At 45.1% G+C, this 21,307-nt stretch overlaps 1 protein-coding gene and 1 long non-coding RNA gene across 4 annotated transcripts in view; one reads left to right on the top strand and one right to left on the bottom strand.

Annotated features, from left to right (window-relative positions):
* Positions 1–210: 210 nt before the first annotated feature.
* The window catches only part of LOC310756502 (vomeronasal type-2 receptor 26-like), an 80,714-nt gene continuing 59,617 nt past the window's right edge, over positions 211–21,307 (bottom strand). The window contains exons 2-6 of one of the 3 annotated variants that reach the window (XM_083600687.1): positions 10,166–10,436; positions 8,604–9,428; positions 7,467–7,694; positions 6,988–7,114; positions 211–2,642 (exon numbers count right to left, since the gene is read on the bottom strand). In XM_083600687.1, coding sequence (XP_083456813.1) covers positions 1,729–2,642; positions 6,988–7,114; positions 7,467–7,694; positions 8,604–9,428; positions 10,166–10,436 — 2,365 coding nt within the window. In that variant the 3' untranslated portion in view covers positions 211–1,728. The remainder of the gene's footprint in view (positions 2,643–6,987; positions 7,115–7,466; positions 7,695–8,603; positions 9,429–10,165; positions 10,437–21,307) is intronic. The other 2 variants (XM_083600689.1, XM_083600691.1) reach the window with 2 other exon arrangements.
* Positions 621–21,302, top strand: LOC310757419. The gene is made up of 4 exons (XR_014545185.1): positions 621–692; positions 11,103–11,233; positions 12,178–12,836; positions 21,001–21,302. It is a non-coding gene; the product is annotated as an uncharacterized lncRNA (long non-coding RNA).

Genomic DNA, 21,307 nt, shown 5'->3' with positions numbered 1-21,307 from the left:
AATCCTTGGACTACATAAATTATCAAAATTATGATTTTGATAATTATAGGGTTAAGAAGGTCCACCTCCTCTGCAACTCCCTGGAATCGGTGTGTGACTCAATGGGCAGCTGCAGAGCCAGAGTAAAGCATGTTTGTGAGAACTCAAAGATGGGACTCTCAATCTGGGCCCTGCTAAACGTGAGGAAACATTAACTTCAGTAAAGTCCAGGAAATTATAAAATAGCTATGATGGATCAAGACGAGCAAGGCAGGACATGATAGAGGTTGATAAACTCCAGTACGGTGTAGATAATATGGATAGGAAAAAGTTTTTCTCCCGTGCAGGTGTTAGTGGAGTTAGGGGTAGATTCTTGAAGATGTGGAACCTTCTGAAGTGATTCTCACTGCTAGCAAATGAAGTTTTCAGCTGTTGAGGTTCTATTGCTCTTTGAACCACAGTCAGCATTTTAAGACAATATATATTTCCACCAGTTCTGGTCAGTGAAATGGACATTTTCAGTAACAAGTCCATCAGATGTTGCAGGAGTGAATTGGCCAGTGACGTTACCCTGGATGAATGCAGATGTATCATTGTGACATCAGTGTATGATGTCACAGACAGAATGAGCTTCAAACCCCAGCAAAGTGAGAGACAGTTAACAGTCAGACCCAGGCTTAACGCTTTGGGTATTCGTGGCAGATGATGAAAAGGTAAAACATCGGGGCTATGGTATCTTTTACCAAAGGTTACAGTTGTCTAGAGAGCAAAAATGCATTAGATGGATGAAACAATAATATAGGGGCACAGCAGAATATGAACTATATACCTGCTGAAGGTCCTGGGTTCAATTTGTGACATCTACAAATCATCCTGAAGCCTTTGGGGCAGAGGCAGGACTGGGGAAAAACATGTTTGTAAGAACTTGCTGATAGGCTTGTCAGTCTGTGACTTGCTAGGCCTGAGGAAGAAACAATTTCAGAAAACTTCAAGGAACAGCAGAGAAGTCAAGAGGGATGAAGGCAAATAAGGTGAGACGTCATGGTGTGGAGGAAATAGGCAATTTTTTCCCTTCCTCTCGCTGAATAATACTTGAAGTTTGGATCATCCAGTGCTGCTGAATGTTAGAAGATTAAGGACAAATTAAATACCATAAGCTTACCCAGTGCAGGTCAGTGAAATGGACATCTTCGGTAAGAGGTCTATCAGAGAGAAACATGACTGCAGTGCCTCTTCACTTCACTTTCATCATTCATTACTAGTTCCTTTCACAATTTTATTTTTTATCTATGCTTCTTTGATTACATGCATAACAAGGTCTGAACCAAGATTGAAATAGGTCAAGGTAATAGTTTGACCTCAGGTGGTCCCATCCATGTGATCTCCCAACTGTTGCCCTGCTTGACGTATTAAAGCTTGTCAAGGGGGTATGAGTGGGTGGAATCAAGAGTAGTCAATGCATCCTCAAGAAAAAGGACAGGCCTGGCTGTCTTGAAATATGTGGTGGCTTTATGCCTCCTGAAATTTTCCAACATGAGCTTATTGGTTTATGATTACCACTACTAAGTGATAGCTAGTACTGGTTGTTTGGGAAGTGTAAATGATGGAGAGGATTATGGCAGAACATTTGCGAACATAGATTCTATGACCTAGGAGCATTTGTAATTCTCCTGCCACCAACCAGGGTGGAGTCCATCTTTACAACATCATATTTTATGTGAAGCCAATAATCTTCAAAGAAGCTACAAATCAGACACTACCACCTTCACTTTTTGTAGTTAGATGTGCCTTTGTGTTCAGATCAGGCCTGAGTATGATAATGTAGCACTTGGGAAGGAAGATGCAGCCCAGAAGCCCAGCACTGGATGCCAATATAGTGAAGACCTGCACAGCTACCATGAACTTCCCTTTGGTGCTCAGGTAGGTGGGAACAAAAGATACCCAAACACTGCAGAAGACCAGCATGCTGAAGGTGATCAGCTTGGCTTCATTGAAGGACCCGGGAAGCTTTCTGGCTAGGAAAGCCACAGTGAAGCAGATGGAAGCCAGGAAGCCCATGTAGCCAAGGACAGTGTAGAACATGGCAACAGATCCCTCATTGCATAGAAGGATGATCTCTCTAGCTTGGGAGTGCATGTCGGAGTCTGGGAAGGGTGGGGAGATTCCCAGCCAGATGCTGCAGATGACAATTTGGATACCGGAACAGGAAAGGACAATGGAGTTGGTCAGACTCTTCCCCAGCCATCTCCTCACCTTGTTCCCTGGCTTTGTGGCCAGGAAGGCCAGCACCACAGTGATGGTTTTTGCCAAAACAGAAGAGACAGCAACTGAGAAGATGATGCTGAAGGCTGTTTGTCGGAGAAGGCAGGTCACTTTCCTTGGCCGGCCGATGAACAGGAAGGAGGACAAAAAGGAAAGCAGGAGGGAGCTGAGGAGTATATAGGATAAGTCTCGATTGTTAGCTTTGACTATGGGAGTTTCCTTGTATTTAACAAAGATTCCTTTCACAATGCCAGTGGTCAAGGACAAGAAGAGAGCAAAGGAAACCAGCACAATCCCCAAGGGTTCTTCATAAGTGAGAAATGTTATAGTCTTGGGGACACATTTGTTTCGCGCTTGATTTGCATGCTGATCTTCTGGGCATCTGACGCAAATCTTTGCATCTGAAGAGAAGAAGAATGACTTCAGAATTACTAACAAAACTCTTACATCCATACCTGTCTGTTTTCTGCCCTGGTGATGGGGTGTGCATTTGAGGTGTCAGGAAAATACAGTCTTTAGCAAGGTGTGCTGGGAAGAATAAGGAAGAGAACAAGGAGGTACCCATTTTGGCTAGGCTGGCTGAAGATTGGTTGGGAGAGATTTCTTCCACTCAAGTAATAATAATAATAATAATAATAATAATAATAATAATAATAATAATTTATTATTTATACCCTGCCATCTGGCTGGGTTTCCCCAGCCACTTTGGGCGGCTTCCATAGAAACCAAAAAGACACTAAAATATCACAGATTAAAAACTTGCCTGAAAAGGGCTGCCTTAAGATGTCTTCTGGATGTCAGGTAGTTAGTTATTTATCGCTTTGACATCTGATGGGAGGGCGTTCCACAGGGCGGGCGCCACTACCGAGAAGGCCCTCTGCCTGGTTCCCTGTAGCTTTGCTTCTTGCAATGAGGGAACCGCCAGAAGGCCCTCGGCGCTGGACCTCAGCGTCCGGGCAGAACGATGGGGGTGGAGACGCTCCTTCAGGTATACTGGGCCGAAGCCGTTTAGGGCTTTAAAGGTCAACACCAGCACTTTGAATTGTGCTCGGAAACGTACTGGGAGCCAATGTAGGTCTTTCAAGACCGGTGTTATGGGGTCTCGGCGGCCACCCCCAGTCACCAGTCTAGCTGCCGCATTCTGGATTAGTTGTAGTTTCCGAGTCAACTTCAAAGGTAGCCCCACGTAGAGCGCATTGCAATAGTCCAAGCGGGAGATAACTAGAGCATGCACCACTCTGGCGAGACAGTCCGCGGGCAGGTAGGGTCTCAGCCTGCGTACCAGGTGGAGTTGGTAGACAGCTGCCCTGGATACAGAATTGACCTGCGCCTCCATGGACAGCTGTGAGTCCAAAATGACTCCCAGGCTGCGCACCTGGTCCTTCAGGGGCACAGTTACCCTATTCAGGACCAGGGAGTCCTCCACACCAGCCCACCCCCTGTCCCCCAAAAACAGTATTCTGTCTTGTCAGGATTCAACTTCAATCCATTAGCCGCCATCCATCCTCCAACCGCCTCCAGGCACTCACACAGGACCTTCACCGCCTTCACTGGTTCTGATTTGAAAGAGAGGTAGAGCTGGGTATCATCTGCATATTGATGGATACCCAGTCCAAACCCCCTGATGATCTCTCCCAGCGGCTTCATATAGATGTTAAAAAGCATGGGGGAGAAGACGGAACCCTGAGGCACCCCACAAGTTAGGGCCCAGGGGTCTGAACACTCATCTCCCACCACCACTTTCTGAACACGGCCCAGGAGGAAGGAGCGAAACCACTGTATAACAGTGCCCCCAGCTCCCAGCCCCTCTAGATGGTCCAGAAGGATGTTATGGTCGATTGTATCAAAGGCCGCTGAGAGATCCAGCAGAACTAGGAAACAACTCTCACCTTTGTCCCTAGCTCGCCGGAGATCATCAACCAGCGCGACCAAGGCAGTTTCAGTCCCATGATGAGGCCTGAATCCCGATTGGAAGGGATCCAAATGGTCTGCATCCTCCAGGCGTGCCTGGAGTTGTTCAGCAACCACGCGCTCAATCACCTTGCCCAAGAATGGAAGATTTGAGACTGGGCGATAGTTGGCTATACTGGCCGGGTCTAAAGATGGTTTTTTAAGAAGCGGTTTGATGACCGCCTCTTTCAGCGGATCTGGGAATGTTCCTTCACAGAGGGAACCCCGCAGAGCCCATCGCCCAGCCCTTCCCGGCTTGCTTTTATTAGCCAGGATGGGCAAGGATCAAGGAAACAGGTGGTTGGTTTCACGCGTCCAAGCAGCCTGTCCACATCCTCGGGGGTAATGGATTGAAATTGATTCCATGCAACTTGAGCAGACAGAGCTCTAGCACTCTCCCGCCCCAGCCCTGCTCCCACAGTGGTGTCTAGCTCCTTCCGAATATGAGTGATTTTATCTTCAAAAAACTTTGCAAAATCGTTGCAGGAGATCTTGGGGTCTTTACAAGGCCCCGGTGGTAAAGGTGGTTCCGTTAAATTGCGAACCACCTGAAAGAGTCTCCTGCTACTATTTTCTGCAGATGCAATAGAGACGGCGAAGAAGGTCTTCTTCGCCATCGCTATCGCCACATGGTAGGCTCGAGGTTGAGCTCTAACCTGTGTCCGGTCAGATTCGGAGTGAGTTTTCTGCCACCGACGCTCTAGCCGTCTCAGCGATTGTTTCATCGCCCTCAGCTCCGAAGAAAACCACGGGGCTGTCCGGGCTCCATGCAATCGGAGAGGGCGCTTCGGAGCCAGACAGTCGATAGCCCTGGTTAACTCCGCATTCCAGCGGGCCACCAGCGAATCAGCTGAAAGGCCATCAACATGGGATAAAGCATCCCCTACCACTATCTGGAAACCATTTGGATCCATTAAGTGGCAGGAGCGGACCATCTGAATTGGTCCCACCGCCCTGCAGAGGGGAAGGGTCGCGGAGAAGTCCAGTTGCACCAGGAAGTGATCTGACCATGGCACTTCTTTTGTTTCACTTTTACTTAGTGTCAGATCACCCATGTCACTAGAGGTGAACACCAGGTCTAAGGCATGTCCATGACTATGAGTTGGGCCAAAGTTATTCAGGGACAGCCCCATGGAGGCCATGCTTTCCATGAAGTCCCGAGCAGCCCCTTGTAAGGTCGTGTCGGCATGGATGTTAAAATCCCCTAGGACAACCAAACTAGGTGTCTCCAGGAGAAAATCCGCCACGACCTGAAGCAGCTCGGACAGGGAATCCTTGGTGCAGCGGGGAGGTCGGTACACCAAAAGGAATCCTGTACTGCCCCTATTGCCCAGCTTCCAGAACATGCACTCAGAAAACTGGATCTTCCCAGTAGGACGCCTGGTGCAAGCTAGTGACTTCCTAAAAATCACTGCAACCCCCCCTCCCCGCCCACATGACCTGGGTTGCTGTGCGTAAGAGAAACCTGGTGGGCAAGCAGCGGCAAGGACAGAAGAAGAAGAAGAAGAGTTTGGATTTGATATCCCGCCTTTCACTCCCTTTTTAAGGAGTCTCAAAGCGGCTAACATTCTCCTTTCCCTTCCTCCCCCACAACAAACACTCTGTGAGGTGAGTGGGGCTGAGAGACTTCAAAGAAGTGTGACTGGCCCAAGGTCACCCAGCAGCTGCATGTGGAGGAGCGGAGACGCGAACCCGGTTCCCCAGATTACGAGACTACCGCTCTTAACCACTACACCACACTGGCCCATCTGCTTCCTCCAACCAGGTCTCTGTCACACATGCCAGGTCAAATCCTCCATCCACAATCAGGTCGTGGATGGCAGTGGTTTTATTCATCATTGACCTGGCATTACACAGCAACACCTTCAGGTCATGTGGGTTTCCCCTGTTGATTCCAGTATCCATCTGGTCAAGGCCAGACCCGGAGGCAGGGATAGTCTTCAAACAACGAGTAAACCTGCCTCCTTGGTAATGACATGGTGTGGTCTTAGTGTAACTCCGCCTCCTGCCCATGATCACCGAGATCGGATGTCCCAGTGCTTCCCCCCCCCGTGGAACTTGTCCCAGCCATCGTGTTGTCTGGGGCCCCACTCCCAGGCAGCCCTGATCCCGCCCCTTAAAACAAAACACAAACTATACAGAACCAATAAAACAACAACAAAAAGAAAAAGGAACAGAACAATTATACTAAAATTAATCCCCAACCAAATATCCATCCATCCCACCCACCCCCAACAAAGGAAAAAAGGAAAAAAAGAAATAAAAATTTAAATTGCCACCGACTGCTTGAGGACATTTTAAAGCACATTAATCACCTGGAACAGGGAAGCAATGGCAGAACACTTCCCACACTTCCTCAAAAGTTTGTTCCAAATAAGGGCCTGGGCCACGCCCCCTGGGCCAGTTGGAAAAGGCCGTGAAGGGAGCAGGCCCTGCAGTCCTCACCCAGTCGATGGTCCAAGGCCTCACCCCAGCAGGAGTCCCTTTATAGCTGGGAGAGAGGGCCTGGGCCATGCCCCCTGGGCCAGTTGGAAAAGGCCCTGGAAGGGAGCAGGCCCTGCAGTCCTCACCCAGTCGATGTGCTGCACTGCTATAGTAAACAAGTCGCTCTTGATCATGTGCTAAGATCTGGACTTCCTCCATGCAGACTGAAGGTGTAAATATGTGAATAAATCATATTTCTTAAAGATACAGCAGTCTCCCCTGAGTCTTCAGTTCTCCAAAGGAGCACGGACCCTGTGTGACCCCTGGAATCCCACGATATCTTGCCTCTCCCTTTCTTCTGGAGTCACCCACCTTCCTGAGTGGAGATGGTCCCTTCTGCACAAGGAGCACAATCGTAGCAGCAAACGGCCTCCCCTTCTTTAGCCACTCTGGCATATCCAGGGCGACAGCTTTCGGTGCATCTTGAACGAGGCACAACCTAAAAACTAAGAAAAGGAGCATCCAAGGAGATCAACATAAAGCACAGACATCATCTGAAGGCTCTGACTAAAAACATGCTCAAATAAAAATCATTTTTAGAATACTGAGACCAGGTTAGAAAGCTTTAAAATGGGAGTGAGACTCTTCCAAATTTGGTAGAACTGTGGAGAACTCATTTTCTTTCTGACATAAAGTTTCATTTTTAATTGTTGAACGCAAATATTGTTGAACACAAAGGATTAAACAAACTATGGCCTTTTAAACTGCATTTGAGATTTATTGAAGCTCCATAGAGAAAAGGTGGGATATAAGTGCAACAAATAAACAGATAAATGAATGAATGCAATGACCTTGCTGAAGCTCCCAGGCCACACAATGGCTTCTGGTTTAATGGAGAATTTTATTCCGGAGGATGCCTGTCCCTGGATGCTCCCAACTTTCCTTCTGCTCTGAGATCTATTGGGAAATACGACCCAGTTCACGATATCAAAGTTGGCCGTCAGCTCCCCATTCTGATCAGAATACATCCCTCCTATGGATGAATTGGAAAGCCAAATTTCTTTCAAGAAAGTGTGAAGCTAGAATGGCAGAGAAAACGCCAGCTTTAGAAAACATGATATCCGGATTTTGTGAGAAAACAGAAGGCTTGTGTGCAAACTCCATAAGAGATGAGAGTAAATTATGTTTAAACAAAATAATTGCAGGATATTTCTGGGTATATGATTGAGCAAAGCTTTTCATGACTTTGGATATTTTGTGGGGCATAGTCTTGTTTTTCTTAGATAACTGAGTAAGGTTCCAGACATCTTTCCAGTTTTGAGAGAGTGGTCCTAAATCAAGGACATCAAGGCCTCGTGTCAGCTAAAGATAACAACCTTTTGGTCATTACAACTGGTCTTTTATCAGGTTATAAATTCACAGGAAATATGACTCAAATAAGCACATATAGAGGACACATCCTAGCAAGCACTTGGCAACTGTAGAAAGCTAACAAGCCTTTTAATTGGCTCTAACCAATCCTATTGTGATTTCAACTTTCTGTGTTTTAAATAAGGGTTTTCTTTAGTGAAATTTTTTTCATTTTAACTTTTTTGTAAAGTGGTTTGATGTTTTTTTCAGGAGTCAAGTAATACTGTATATAAATGTTATGAACTAAATATAGTAATTAATCAACTAATTAATTAATTAAACTCTATGTAAGAGAATGCTCCTTAACAATTTTTCATAGCTTATTTTGTGCTTTGAAAGATTCCCCCCTACCTTTCCCAAATTATCTATTAAAAAAAATTATTTTAATCAATTTTCAAAGTATATTAGAACCACAAAAATAGATGAACAATTAAAAAAAAACTTATTAACATGTCCTACTAAAGACAGGGCATAGGAAACCTAAACATATTTAACAATAACAATGAGGTAAACTACAAAGAATATACAATCTGAAACGGATTCCAGAAGGTATTTACAAAAAAGGGGAGAGGACAGACCTGCCATGGCTGCAGTCTTTGAAGTTCCAATCTGTCTCCTCCACCCGCCATTAACATCCATTTGGATCTGGATGAATATGCGACATTTAAGGCTTGGGCCACAAACTGGATGCCGTAGTAAGTGCTGTAGCGGTCTTGAGACCAGATTGCCCCCATCTCCTTGTGGGACAAAGTTTCCAGTGGTTCCTTTTCTGTGCATCTTGTCCAACCCTCCACGGATATTACTTTGTTTGAACATGAACAATGGAATGCTTTCTTCCAAAACTGTGAAAATACAGATGCAGTTGCATCTGAAAGTCGAGTATAGTAGCCATGTTCTGTCCGTTTTTTGGTATTCATTACAAAGGACAAAGAACCTTGGGCAGGCTCGAAGTAATCTATGCCACCAAACAACATCTCATCAATGTCCAGAAGATCTGTTGTGATCCAGACTATCCCCTGAGATTTCCTCACTTCCTGAATTCTTTGTAACATCACAATTGGATAAATTCTGTGCTCAGAGTCCCCATAATAAACAAACACCTTGACTTGTCTCAAATCAGATGGTTTACAATGTAAGGATGACATTTGTCCCAGGGTCGAAATATGAATTTTTTCCAAGAAAGCAACACAAATCCCACTGTGGATCATCAGAAGGGTGAAGGCTCTTAGGAACCTTTCTCCATTGTCATTGTCTGGAACAAAGAGACCGATCCACGTCCACCCGAAATGTAGCAACAACTTGATAATCCCCAAGTGCTGGGTTTCTTCTTTGGGGACCATCCGGTAGACAAAAGGGAACTGGGTTTTGTCATCCAGATCCTGAGCAGCAGAGCCAAAACTGATCTAGTAACAAAAGGATTGGTGTCATGTTTTCAGGAATACACAAGAAAGGCCTCATTGCATGATCAGGCCAAAGGCCCATCTTCTCACAGTAGCTAACCAGAGGCTTATGGGATACATGCCATGCCTCTGATGGTGGAATCGTGTTCAGAAGAGGACCTGGAGTTTACAGAGAAGGAAGTGGCTCCAATGGACACTGGGGCAGAACAGGGCATCTGGGCCTTGTGGGGTCATGGCACCCCAAACTCTTCCTAGAGTCACAATGGGGCACTACACAGAATGAGAGGCAGAAGCCAAGCTGCTGCACAGTTTTGAGGAGTGCAAGTACTTAAACTTCTGTGTTCAGTTAGCTGTCAGACATCCATTGGTCTTCCTGAGAAACAAGAACCCTTTAGGGGCCAGGGGTACTTTCAACCACATCTTCCTATTGACAAACCGGGGAGGGAGATAGGAAGTGGCTGAGGGTTTTCTAACTCGCTTTCCACTTTATTGCAATGTGATTCCCCCCCCCCCCTTTGGTCTCTCTTTTTGCGTGCTACTCTTTTGTGTTCCCTGGAAAATTTGGCCCTTAGGATATTGCTGAAGTTCAACTTCCATCAGTCCGTACAAGCATGGCTAATGGCCAGATGGTTGGCTTTGCAGTTTAGAAACTTCTGGGGCATGAAGGGGTTCCTCACCACTGCTAGAGAGACAGCAGAGAGGAATTAAACACAATAAATCTCTTCCCTTCCAATTCCTACCTGGGGCATTTTGTAGATGCCCAACATGCTTGAAATCTGGCTGGGGATTTCAGAAGAAGTTGCTTCAAAAACAGCCAACACGTTATTCTTTCTTCCACAGCTGTAGTTTGGAATACTGTCTAGCATGGCATCGGCAGTTGTCCTGACATCAAAAGCGGCCTCATAGATGCTATAGCCCAGGGTGACATTGGCTAAATGCTTAAGATACCGGGTGATCTCCTGAGTTGCAAACAAGATGGAGAGGACTGGTGAGGTGTCCTTTGCTGACCAACTGCAAATAAATGAATAAAAGAAAAATCGTTTCAGCTTCCATTCTCCATTAAATGAAAACAACTCCTTGCTCTATACAAGTTATATCTAACGGGAAACTCTGCAGCTAGGAAGGAGCAGAATCTTGCCCAGACCCACCAAAAAAGAGAGGAGTAGCCTTTAGGAGAGCTTGAGCTGGGGTGAATTAGATGGTAATGCTCATTTAGAGTTCCTTAAGTTGGCAAGAACTATTTACAGGATGAGAAGATATGAAAGAGAGAAATGCCCTATCTTGGGTTACTCACCTTAACTTCTGAGTCTCGTGGAACACCTAGTAAGGTTCCTATACTGATTTGAACATTCCAGTGAGTTTGAAGGGAAGGTTGTGGTATCCTTACATTCCAATTTTTACACATTCTTTGATCCACAAATGCAAGATTGCACCGTGGATTAAGAACTTATTTAAGATACGTTGTAATCCACATACACCCAACACACCAGGGACATTTAATTTAGACAGTTTTTTGGGAATAAAGGAATAGAGGAAGCTGTCAAAGCTGTTAATACTCGACTAGGAAGAAACACCCTTTTTCATGAGACATGAGATGATCAACTATGTTTTAGCTGCATTAATGAAACTGAAGCCCAAAATAGGGAAAGGGTTCTGAAACAACCTCTTTGTTTGCAGGATACCAAGGGGCATGGCCAGAAACTAGATGCTGCCTCTGTAAAACAGCAATAAATGTGAATGCAGACTGGGTAACATAAAGTCACTTACGTAATAACAGTGTTTTTGGGATGCCGTGAAAAGTTGATTGGGTAAGGTATAAAAGCTCTTGGTAATATGACCTGACTAATGAGGTGGTCTCCTGGCCTGTAATAATTCAACGGATCACTTTCCTCATTTAGGTTCAATGGGCATTTTGCTTTCAGCATCCCACAGGCTCCATGGGGCATTAGCAGCACAAACAGCAGCAGCAGCAGAAATATCATCCTGGCTATGCCTGCAAGAATCATACACTCTTGTGACAGCAGTCACATTAGAAGCCCTGCTGGACCTTTGCAGTAGCTTCAGAAGCAAAGGTAGAAAAAGGAAACCTCCCATAGAAACAAGAGGCTTCTGAAATTTATGACCCAGTTCTTCTTTCAGGCTTGTGACAATCAGTTATCTGATGCTGCCTGTGATTCTGATGTTTTGTTATTTGTGGACTCCAAGGCCATCGTTGGGGAAATCCCTGGACTAGATAAACAAATCACCATGATTTTGATAATTATAAGGTTAAGAAGGTCCACCTCCTCTGCAAGTTCCTTGAATCGCTGTGTGACTCAATGGGCAGCTGCAGAGCCAGAGCAAAACATGTTTGTGAGAACTCAAAGATGGGACTCTCAATCTGGGCCCTGCTCAACTTGAGGAAACATTAACTTCAGTAAAGTCCAAGAAACTATGAATAGCTAGTGTTATGATTAGTTGGGTCCAGGATCTGGGGCACACTATTGATTTTGAAAGGTGGGAAAAATTTGCAGCATGTGTGTCACTCAAAGAAAATGTATTTAAGATGATGTACCGATGGTATATCACACCTGCCAAACTTGCTAAAATCTATATTAATCAAGACAAAAATTGTTGGAAGTGTAAGGAGAAGAATTTCCTCCATATGCGGTGGACTTGCTCCAAAGTGAAAGCCTTCTGGGATATAATATATAATGAGTTAAAAAAGGTTTTGAAATATAAGTTCAATAAAAAACCAGAGGCATTTTATTAGGTTTAATTGGTGAAGAAATACATAAAAGAGAGGTAAACATGTTTATGTATGCCACAACGGCTGCAAGAACACTTCTGGCTCAGAAACGGAAGCAGCAGGAACTCCCAACACTGGAAGATTGGCAGGTCAAGATGATGGAGTATGTAGAGATGGCCAAGTTGACGGGGAAGATCCGGAATCAGTGTGACGCACTGTTTCAAAAGGACTGGAACAAATTTATATTTTATATGAAAGAAAATTGTAAACATTTGAAAACGTTTGTAGGCCTGAATTGAAATGTTTTGTAATGTAAATATAAGGGACTGATTTACCAATAATAAGGTGAAATATTATAATTTGACAAAGGGTAAATAAGTGATTATAGAAATGTGAAAAATATGGAAAGATATGTGGAAGTCAGAAAGAGGGAGGGAAGGATGTTGATGCTCTTACAGAGTAATATATTAAGTTATAGAAGTATGTAAAAAAATGTGAATATGATTTAAGTGGAAAATCTAATAAAAATTATTTAAAAGAAAGAAAGAAAGAAAGAAAGAAAGAAACCATAGAATAGCCAAAGCAAAACGTGTTTGTGAGAACTCAGTGATGTGACTCTCAAGTCCAGGGAACTATAGAATAGCTATGATGGACCAAGACCAGCAAGACAGGACATGGTAGAGGTGTATAAAGTCCTGCATGGTGTGGATAATATGGATAGGAAAAGTTTTCCTCCTTCCCAGTAATAATACTAGAAGTTTGGACTTTAAGTGGGAATTTAAACCCTTGTGTCCTAGGCCCCAGTCCAACTCCGTGATCACTACACCACACTGCCTCAGAACTATAGATTCATTGGCATCCAATGGAGGTCTCTAACACCGAGCCATGAGATACTCACATGAGCTAATAGAAGTTCGGATTTATGAAACAGCCCAACCAGCTGACTGGTGCATTGGATTTATACAGTAGCAATAATATCTGGCTTTAGCTTAGTAATATACTAGCAGCCAACTAGAAATTCAATTCAATTCAGCTTCCAATGTAGCTGAATGTTGGAAGAGTCAGGACAGAGAAATCTGTTACAGACTTTGAAGATTGCTCCTTCCCTGGAAGAATTTCAATCATACATAGTTGGGCTGAGGAAGGCTATTAACATAAATGTTAAATTCAGTAAGTGGCTATTCATTTGCAGCGAAAAAGGGTTGGGAGGAGGTTCTTCGCCACTTACAGTACAAAGCTACTCACTGCAACTATCAAACGTGAAACTGAAAAGAGACTGAAGGATCATCAGATGTTCCGGTGTCTGCGGATGATCCTGCTGGGTGAACCTGGCATTCAGTTTCTCTAAAATCTTCTGATGGGACTTTCACTGCTTGCAACAGACTTGTAAAATCACAGAGTTGGAAGGGATCCTGAGGATCATCTAGTCCAACCTTCTGCAATGCAGGAATATGCAGCTGATGAGCTTGTTAGACGCCGATGTCCAGCTGGTCTTTGGATAGTTAAACAGTGTCTCCACACAAAACACACATTCTGTTTCCTGAAAGAAGCCAGTTGCAGGAAGCACATCTTCCACCACCATCACTGTCTTTGCATGCAAGGAAAAGCTTCCCACTGGTATTTCTGCTCCTGGAGCAAATTAAGAACTAATCAGATTATAGACCCACTGGAGGTGTAAAATAAATGAAACAGCACTATTGTGTTTTCATTGATTTTTTTTTAAATACTAAAAGCATATTTTATAATCACAACAGCAACAACAATCTTAATATATATACCCCACCCATCTAGCTGGGCTACCCCAGCCTCTGTGGGTGGCTCACATCATATATAAAAGCATAGTAAAACATCAAACATAAAAACTTCCCAATACAGGGCTGCCTTCAGATGTCTTCTAAAAGTTATAGAGTTCTTTATCTCCTTGACATATGAAATGAGTGCGTTCCACAGGGAAGGTGCCACTACCAAAAAGGCCCTCTGTTTGGTTCCCTGTAACTTCACTTCTCGCAGTGAGGGGACTGCCAGAAGACCCTCATAGGAGGACCTCAATATCCGGGTTGAGCAATGGGAGTGGAGATGCTCCTTCAGGTATACTGGGCTGAGGTTACTGAGGGCTTTAAAGGTGAGTACCAACACTTTGAATTCTGCTCAGAAATGTACTGCCAGCCAGTGAAGATCCTTTAGGTTATATAGGGTCCCAGCGGCCACCCCCAGTCACCAGTCTAGCTGCCACATTCTGGATTAGTTGTACCTTCTGGATCACCTTCAAAGGTCACATAGAGTGCATTGCAGTAGTCCACTTCAGTAGGTATCTCAAGAAGTGTGCATGCACACGAAAGATTATACCCAGAACAAACTTAGTTGGTCTCTAAGGTGCTACTGGACATTCCCCCCCCCCCAAATGCTTCAGACCAACATGGCTACCTACCTGAATGCAGTAATCCAAGTGGGAGATAACTGGAGCATGCACTACTCTGGCGGCATAGTCTGTGGGCAGGTAGGGTCTCAGACAGCCTACCAGATGGAGCTCAATCCATTGGCTACCATACATCCTCCAACCATCTCCAGATACTCACACAGGACATTCACCCCTTCACTTGTTCCTATTTAAGAGAGAGGTAGAGCTGTGTATCATCCACACACTGGTAAACACTCAGCCTAACCCCCCTGATGATCTCCATATTCTTCTTCATGCTCAGGCTATGAACTAAAACATTAAGTTTGCTGGCGAGCCAGGCTGCTGGTGACCTAGTTACAGGAGTGACATTGGCCGGTGACGTTACCACGGATGAATGCAGATGTATCATTGTGACATCAGTGTATGATGTCACAGACAGAATGAGCTTGAAACCCCAGCAAAGAGAGAGAGACAGTTAACAGTCAGACCCAGGCTTAATGCTTTGGGTATTCGTTGCAGATGATGAAAAGGTAAAACATGGGGGCTATGGTATCTTTTACCGAAGGTTACAGCCGGATCAAGCACTTAAAAGATCTTGGTGCCCCCATGTGTATCTAATTCAGAAAATAAACACCAATAAACTGTAAAATTAAGTCTGATTTTCCAAAAGGAAGCAGAACCTACAGTAAGGTGGAAAATAACATTTATTTTTGAATATTACCATTTTATATTTGAAAAAAAACACACCTATTTTTTTCTAATTGCAAAGCTCAGGGTAAATTCAGCAATGGTGCCCCCCTTCCCTTGAGGCCCTGAGCACGTGCTTATTTTGCTTAATGCTTAATTCAGCCCTATTCTGGATTAGGGCTCCTTGACTTTGGGCAGATTCTTGAAGAAGTGGAACCTTCTGAAGTGACTCTCACTGCTTGCAAATGAGGTTTTCAGCTGTTGAGGTTCTATTGCTCTTTGAACCACAATTCAACATTTAAAGACAATATGGATTTACACCAGTGCAAGTCAATGAAATGGACATCTTCAGTAACAAGTCCATCAGATTATAAAACAGATAGGACTGTAGGGCCCCTCCATCCTTATTATACATTCACTTTCAGCATTTATTACTACTTTGTTTCACAATTTTTGTTTTTATTTCTGCTTCTTTGATTCCATGCATAACAACGTTGAACCCAGATTGAAATGGGTCAAGAAAAGTGTTTGACTTCAGGTGGTCTCATCCAGGTGGTCCCCCAACTGTTGCCCTGCATGACTTATTAAAGTTTGCAATGGGGGTATGAGTTGGTGGATTCAGGAGTTGTCAATGCATCCTCATGGAAGAGGGTAGTCCTAGTCTTGAAATATTTGGTGGCTTGCTCATTCCTGAATATTTCCAACATGAGCCTATTGGCTTATGATGACTACTGCTAACTGTTGGGATACTGCCAGGGAGATAGAGTCCATCTGAGGCCCCAAGCTCGGTGCCGGACGATCCATCGACCTCCCGTAGTCACGCAGTATCAGCTATTTAGCGACACTAAGCCTCTGGCTTAGAGCACACTCTAACAGCAGAAATTCACACAGCAAAAGTTGCACAGCAGGACAGCATATTTACAGTTTATTTGGCGTTGGTCAGAACAAAGAAAACATGACCGTCTGCTCCGACTGCTCAGGCAAAAAAAAAGCAGAAAACGAAAGGAACAGATAGCATAAACATCCTGTGAACAGGAAATACGCAGGCTGTGACACAAACATCCTGTTGCCTTTTAAGGTGGAACGGAAATATCCTAACATCCTCCCCCTTTCCGTGTAACCTGTAGTACCTGTGGTTCAACCCAATTGCAACCTTTGTATGTAAACCTTAAGTTGTTCTCTGTTAACAACCTTAGACAACAGATCAGCAGGAATTTCATTTCCTGGCATGTAGGACACCTGAATGAGTCCTTTCTGAATACACTCTCTTGCACGATGTAGCTTAATCTGCAAGTACTTGGTCCTTTGCTTGCAACTCTCCGAGTTCAGCAAAGCCAAACAAGATCTATTGTCTTGATACACTTGTATAGGACATTTCACAGAAACCCCAATGTCCTTAAACAGTTGCATCAACCATTCACAATCCATGAGTGAAAATGACAGAGCATTGAGTTCTGCTTCACAGGAACTTAGGCTAACTGTCGTCTGCTTTTTGCACAACCAGTCAAACAGGCAGTGGTTGTACATGTAGCATACTCCAGAAGTGCTTGTACCATCCGTGGTGTCACTTCCAAAACTTGCATCTGCAAAGATTTCAAGACCTCCAGTCTTCTGACTGGTGAACCTCAGCCTGTAGTGCATAGTCCCTTTCAAATACCGGGCTATGCGCTTCAGAGCTTTCCAATCCTGAACAGTAGGATTGTTAGCATGTCTGCTAAGCAGGTTAGTGCTTACAGCAATGTCAGGTCTTGAACATCTAGCAATGAAATTCAACTTGCCTAGGATGCATCTGTACAGCGTTGTGTCAGAAAACGCTTCAGCAGTACTGTCTACCTGGTAACCTGTCACCATCGGTGTGTCTGCTGGGTTTGCATCAACCAAATTCAACCTGGTTAATACATCAGCAATTTTCTGTGTTTGGTGTACCAGAAAATTACCTGCTTGGTCCCTCTCCACCTGCAGAGAAAGATAGTTGGATACCTCACCAAGATCCTTCATGTCAAAGTGCTCCTTCAGCTGAGCTAGGGTGCTTTGGTAGAAAGCCTGATTCTTCCAAAACATCAGAAGATCATCAACAAAACATAAACAATACAGTTTGTTTTGCCCCTCCTCCTTGACAAACACACACGGATCAGCTTTGCCCTGGTGAAAACCTAGAGAAAGCAACGTTTCAGTGAGTTTTGTGTTCCAACACCTGGCACTCTGCTTGAGACCATATAAGGATTTCCGCAGTTTACAGACCATTCCCTTCTGTATCTGCATCCCGTCAGGTGGAAGCATGTACAGCTCCTCCGCCAAAATCCCGTACAAAAAAGCTGTATTTATGTCATGATGGGAAACATGCAGTTTCTCCTCCGCAGCGATCTTGAGCATCATCCGAATGCTCTCATATTTGACCGTGGGTGAGTAGGTCTCGTGGTAATCCTGCCCTGGTACCTGTGAAAAACCTCTGGCAACCAATCTGGCTTTGTGTCTGACAACCTTGCCATTCTGGTCTGTCTTGGCCTTGAAGACCCATTTGCTGCCAACCAGTCTCATCCCTGGGACTACCGGTACCAGCTCCCAAGTCTGGTTCCTGTTCAAGGAATCAACTTCAGCCTTCATGGCATTAAGCCAAGGCTCAGCATCTTTAGAGGTTAACTCCTGGACCTCTTTGAAGCTTGAAGGTTCCCACACCTTCTCAGAGCTACTAAGAACAGCAGTTGCTGTCTTAGCAAACTCATCAGCAAATCTCTTTGGAGGTTTGCCTTTGGTCGCCCTTTCAGACCTGCGAACTAGACGCAAGTCTTCTGGACTTATCTCCTCCTTCTTAGGAGAAAAGTGACCAATGGTGAACAGTGGTTCTTCCAGTTCATTGTCAGACTCATCAGATGGTCTGACTGAGGCCTTTGCGCTCTTGTAGTCTGCTGTGTCATCACTGTCACTGACAGCAGCAGCAGCGCCGCCCACTGAACTGGAATCCGAACTCTGATCATCATCATCATCATCATCATCATCATCATCATCCTCAGTTTCCTCAGCTTTCTCAGCATGATCTGCTTTCTTCACATCACCTTCATCCTCCTCTGGGTAACTCTGGAAAATTCCCACATTTTCCCCCCACTTAGGATTGTACTCAACACTCCTTGTGAACTTTATGGATTTAGAGTTAGTCATCCAAACTCTGTATGCACCTTTATCGTACCCCATGAACAAACCATGTGCCCCACGCTTCCCAAGCTTGTTGCTTTGTGGGGTGTGTACCCACATGTCAGAACCAAAGATTCTCAAGTGCTTGGTGTTAGGTTTCTTACCAAACATTTTCTCATAGGGAGTGCAGCCAATAGGTGATGACAGTCTGCGATTAAAAGTGTAAACTAAATTCGAGAGAGCCTCCCCCCAAAACTTCTCAGGGAGGTTGGCATCATGCAACAAGATTTTTATTCCTTGCAGCAACGTTTGATTTGCTCTCTCCGCAAGCCCATTCATCCATGGCGATCTAGGCGTTGACAAGTCATGCTGGATTTCCTTCTCAGTCAGGAAAGCTTCAAACTGCTGAGAAGTGAACTCCCCGCCCCGATCAGTAAACAGACAGCCAATACGTTTACCATGAGCATTCTCCAACCAAGCACAGAATGCCTTGAACCTAGGAAATGCTTGCGATTTCTGCTCGAGCACAAACACATAAATGTACCTGGAAAAAGAATCAATTAGAACCATGAAGTACCTTGCTCCTCCCAAAGAGGGCGCTAGAGGCCCAACCAGGTCTGCGTGAACTAGCTGGTAGGGTTTGGAAGCCTGCCTGCTAGACTCCTTGCCTTTTGGAGCAACCTTCACCTTGTTCTCTGCACAAGATACACATTTCATGTGAAATTTACAAGGTTTGATGTCCAAACCTTCAACCAACTCAGGCATCTTGGCTAGCGCTTGCCAAGAGAGGTGACAAAATCTTCTATGTGCATCGTGAATGCATCCTGCATGAAGAACCTTGTTAGTTTGTGCAACACAACAAGAATCATCATTAGATATAACAGCATTGTCATCATAAGTTAGACAGAACAAACCATCCAACAACTTTGCATGCAAAAAGTCCTCTTTGCCTTTTCTGATGATACAGACAGTCCTCTTGAAGGAAATCTCAAAACCACGCTGATTTAGCTGTGGGACACTAAGCAAATTGTCCGCAGCTCCTGGAACAAAAAGTACATCTCTGATGGTAGTATGCAAACTTGCAAGTTTCACAGTCCCAACTCCTGTAGCTTGCAAAGTCCTTCCATCAGCCAGGTGGACCTCTCCATCTTGAGGTGTGAAGGAGATAAACAGATGGCGGTCTTTGGTGAGATGGCGCGTCGCCCCAGAGTCAATAACAAACCTGGCCTTGGCCTTGTTTCCCACCGGCGTGGGCTTTTGCAGCTTGCCTTTAGCCTTTGGTGAAGCTGTGCCAGCATACAAAACCTTGTTTTCCACTGGCGTGGGCTTTTGCTGCTTGCCCCCCTGCTCCTGGCCATCAGACTTGCCTTTAGCCTTTGGTGAAGCTGTGCCAGCAAACAAAGCCTTGTTTTCCACTGGCGTGGGCCTTTCACCCCCCTTCTGCTTCGGGCCATCTGCAGACATCCGTCTCTGTTTACTTCTGGCCTTCCGGCCTCTGCAAAGTTGACCTTGGCTCCCATGGGAAACAGAGCTCTCAGCTGCCGACTCCTTGGCTCCCCCTGGAGGCTGGAATGCTGCCTGGGATGACATCACAGTCAGCTCCCCCTGCAGCTTGCAACCGGTGCCCTCGGCATCACTGCATTCACTCGCATTCTGGGAAACAGCCAGGACCTCCGATGCGGTCAAACTCTGGGCTGGGATGACTGGCAGATGGGCTATCTTCAAAGCATTCCACATCTGACGTGCAGTCGTGTTGCCAGCTAGCGTAGCAATTTCCTCCAGAGAGACGGACAAGACTATTACGTCTATGGCTCTCGAATTCTGAGCCTCCCATCTCCCTGTCAGAGGAACTGGAGGGGCTTCACATACAGTATGCCACAACCCACACTGACGCAGCAAACTCTCACACCATTTTGCCCAGGTCTCATAATTGTCCCGATTTAATTTTGGACACTCAGCAGCTTCAGAGGCTTGGAAAAACTCCATTCCAGCTCTTAACGTCAGCCGTGAGTCTTTACGCCTTCAAAGACTCCTTATCTTGGCTCTCATAAATCACGAAGCCTGCTTGGCTCGGCTCCCAGGCCAATTAGGCCAGCCGGACATCAAAGAGGCTGCCGCGGCAACAGAAAAGCCTCTGCTTTCGCTTTTCCCACACATACCTCAGCAGTCTGTCGCAGTCTTACTCTCCTGCAAGTGCCGTGAATCTGGGCCCATAACCTGTTGTTGGGATACTGCCAGGGAGATAGAGTCCATCTGAGGCCCCAAGCTCGGTGCCGGACGATCCATCGACCTCCCGTAGTCACGCAGTATCAGCTATTTAGCGACACTAAGCCTCTGGCTTAGAGCACACTCTAACAGCAGAAATTCACACAGCAAAAGTTGCACAGCAGGACAGCATATTTACAGTTTATTTGGCGTTGGTCAGAACAAAGAAAACATGACCGTCTGCTCCGACTGCTCAGGCAAAAAAAAAAAGCAGAAAACGAAAGGAACAGATAGCATAAACATCCTGTGAACAGGAAATACGCAGGCTGTGACACAAACATCCTGCTGCCTTTTAAGGTGGAACGGAAATATCCTAACACTAACAGGTCGCTAATACTGGTTGTTTTGGAAGTGTAGATGATAGAGAGCTTTCTGGCAAGACATTTGTGAACATTGATTTTATGAATTTAGAGCTTCTGCAATTTTCCTGCCATAAACCAGGTGTCAGGGACTGGGCAGAGGAGGAATGGTGGAGACTGCCTCGCCATCTTGACACTTCCAGAGAAGAGGAAGACAGTATAGATTTATAACAGTGGTTTGTGGGAGGTCACAGCTCAGAGGCAAATGAGGGGAATAGTTGGGAAATAATGGGAGACAAGGAGGAAGCGGCAGAAGTGGAGCGGCAGCTGGTTGATACGATGTCATTAGAAAGCAACCAAGACCCTCCATCTCCTA

Source organism: Podarcis filfolensis (genome assembly GCF_964270895.1).
Source record: "Podarcis filfolensis genome assembly, chromosome: 2".
Lineage (NCBI taxonomy): Eukaryota > Metazoa > Chordata > Lepidosauria > Squamata > Lacertidae > Podarcis > Podarcis filfolensis.
The sequence above is the reverse complement of the archived record's forward strand: the minus strand, read 5'-3'. Positions and strand labels throughout refer to the sequence as shown.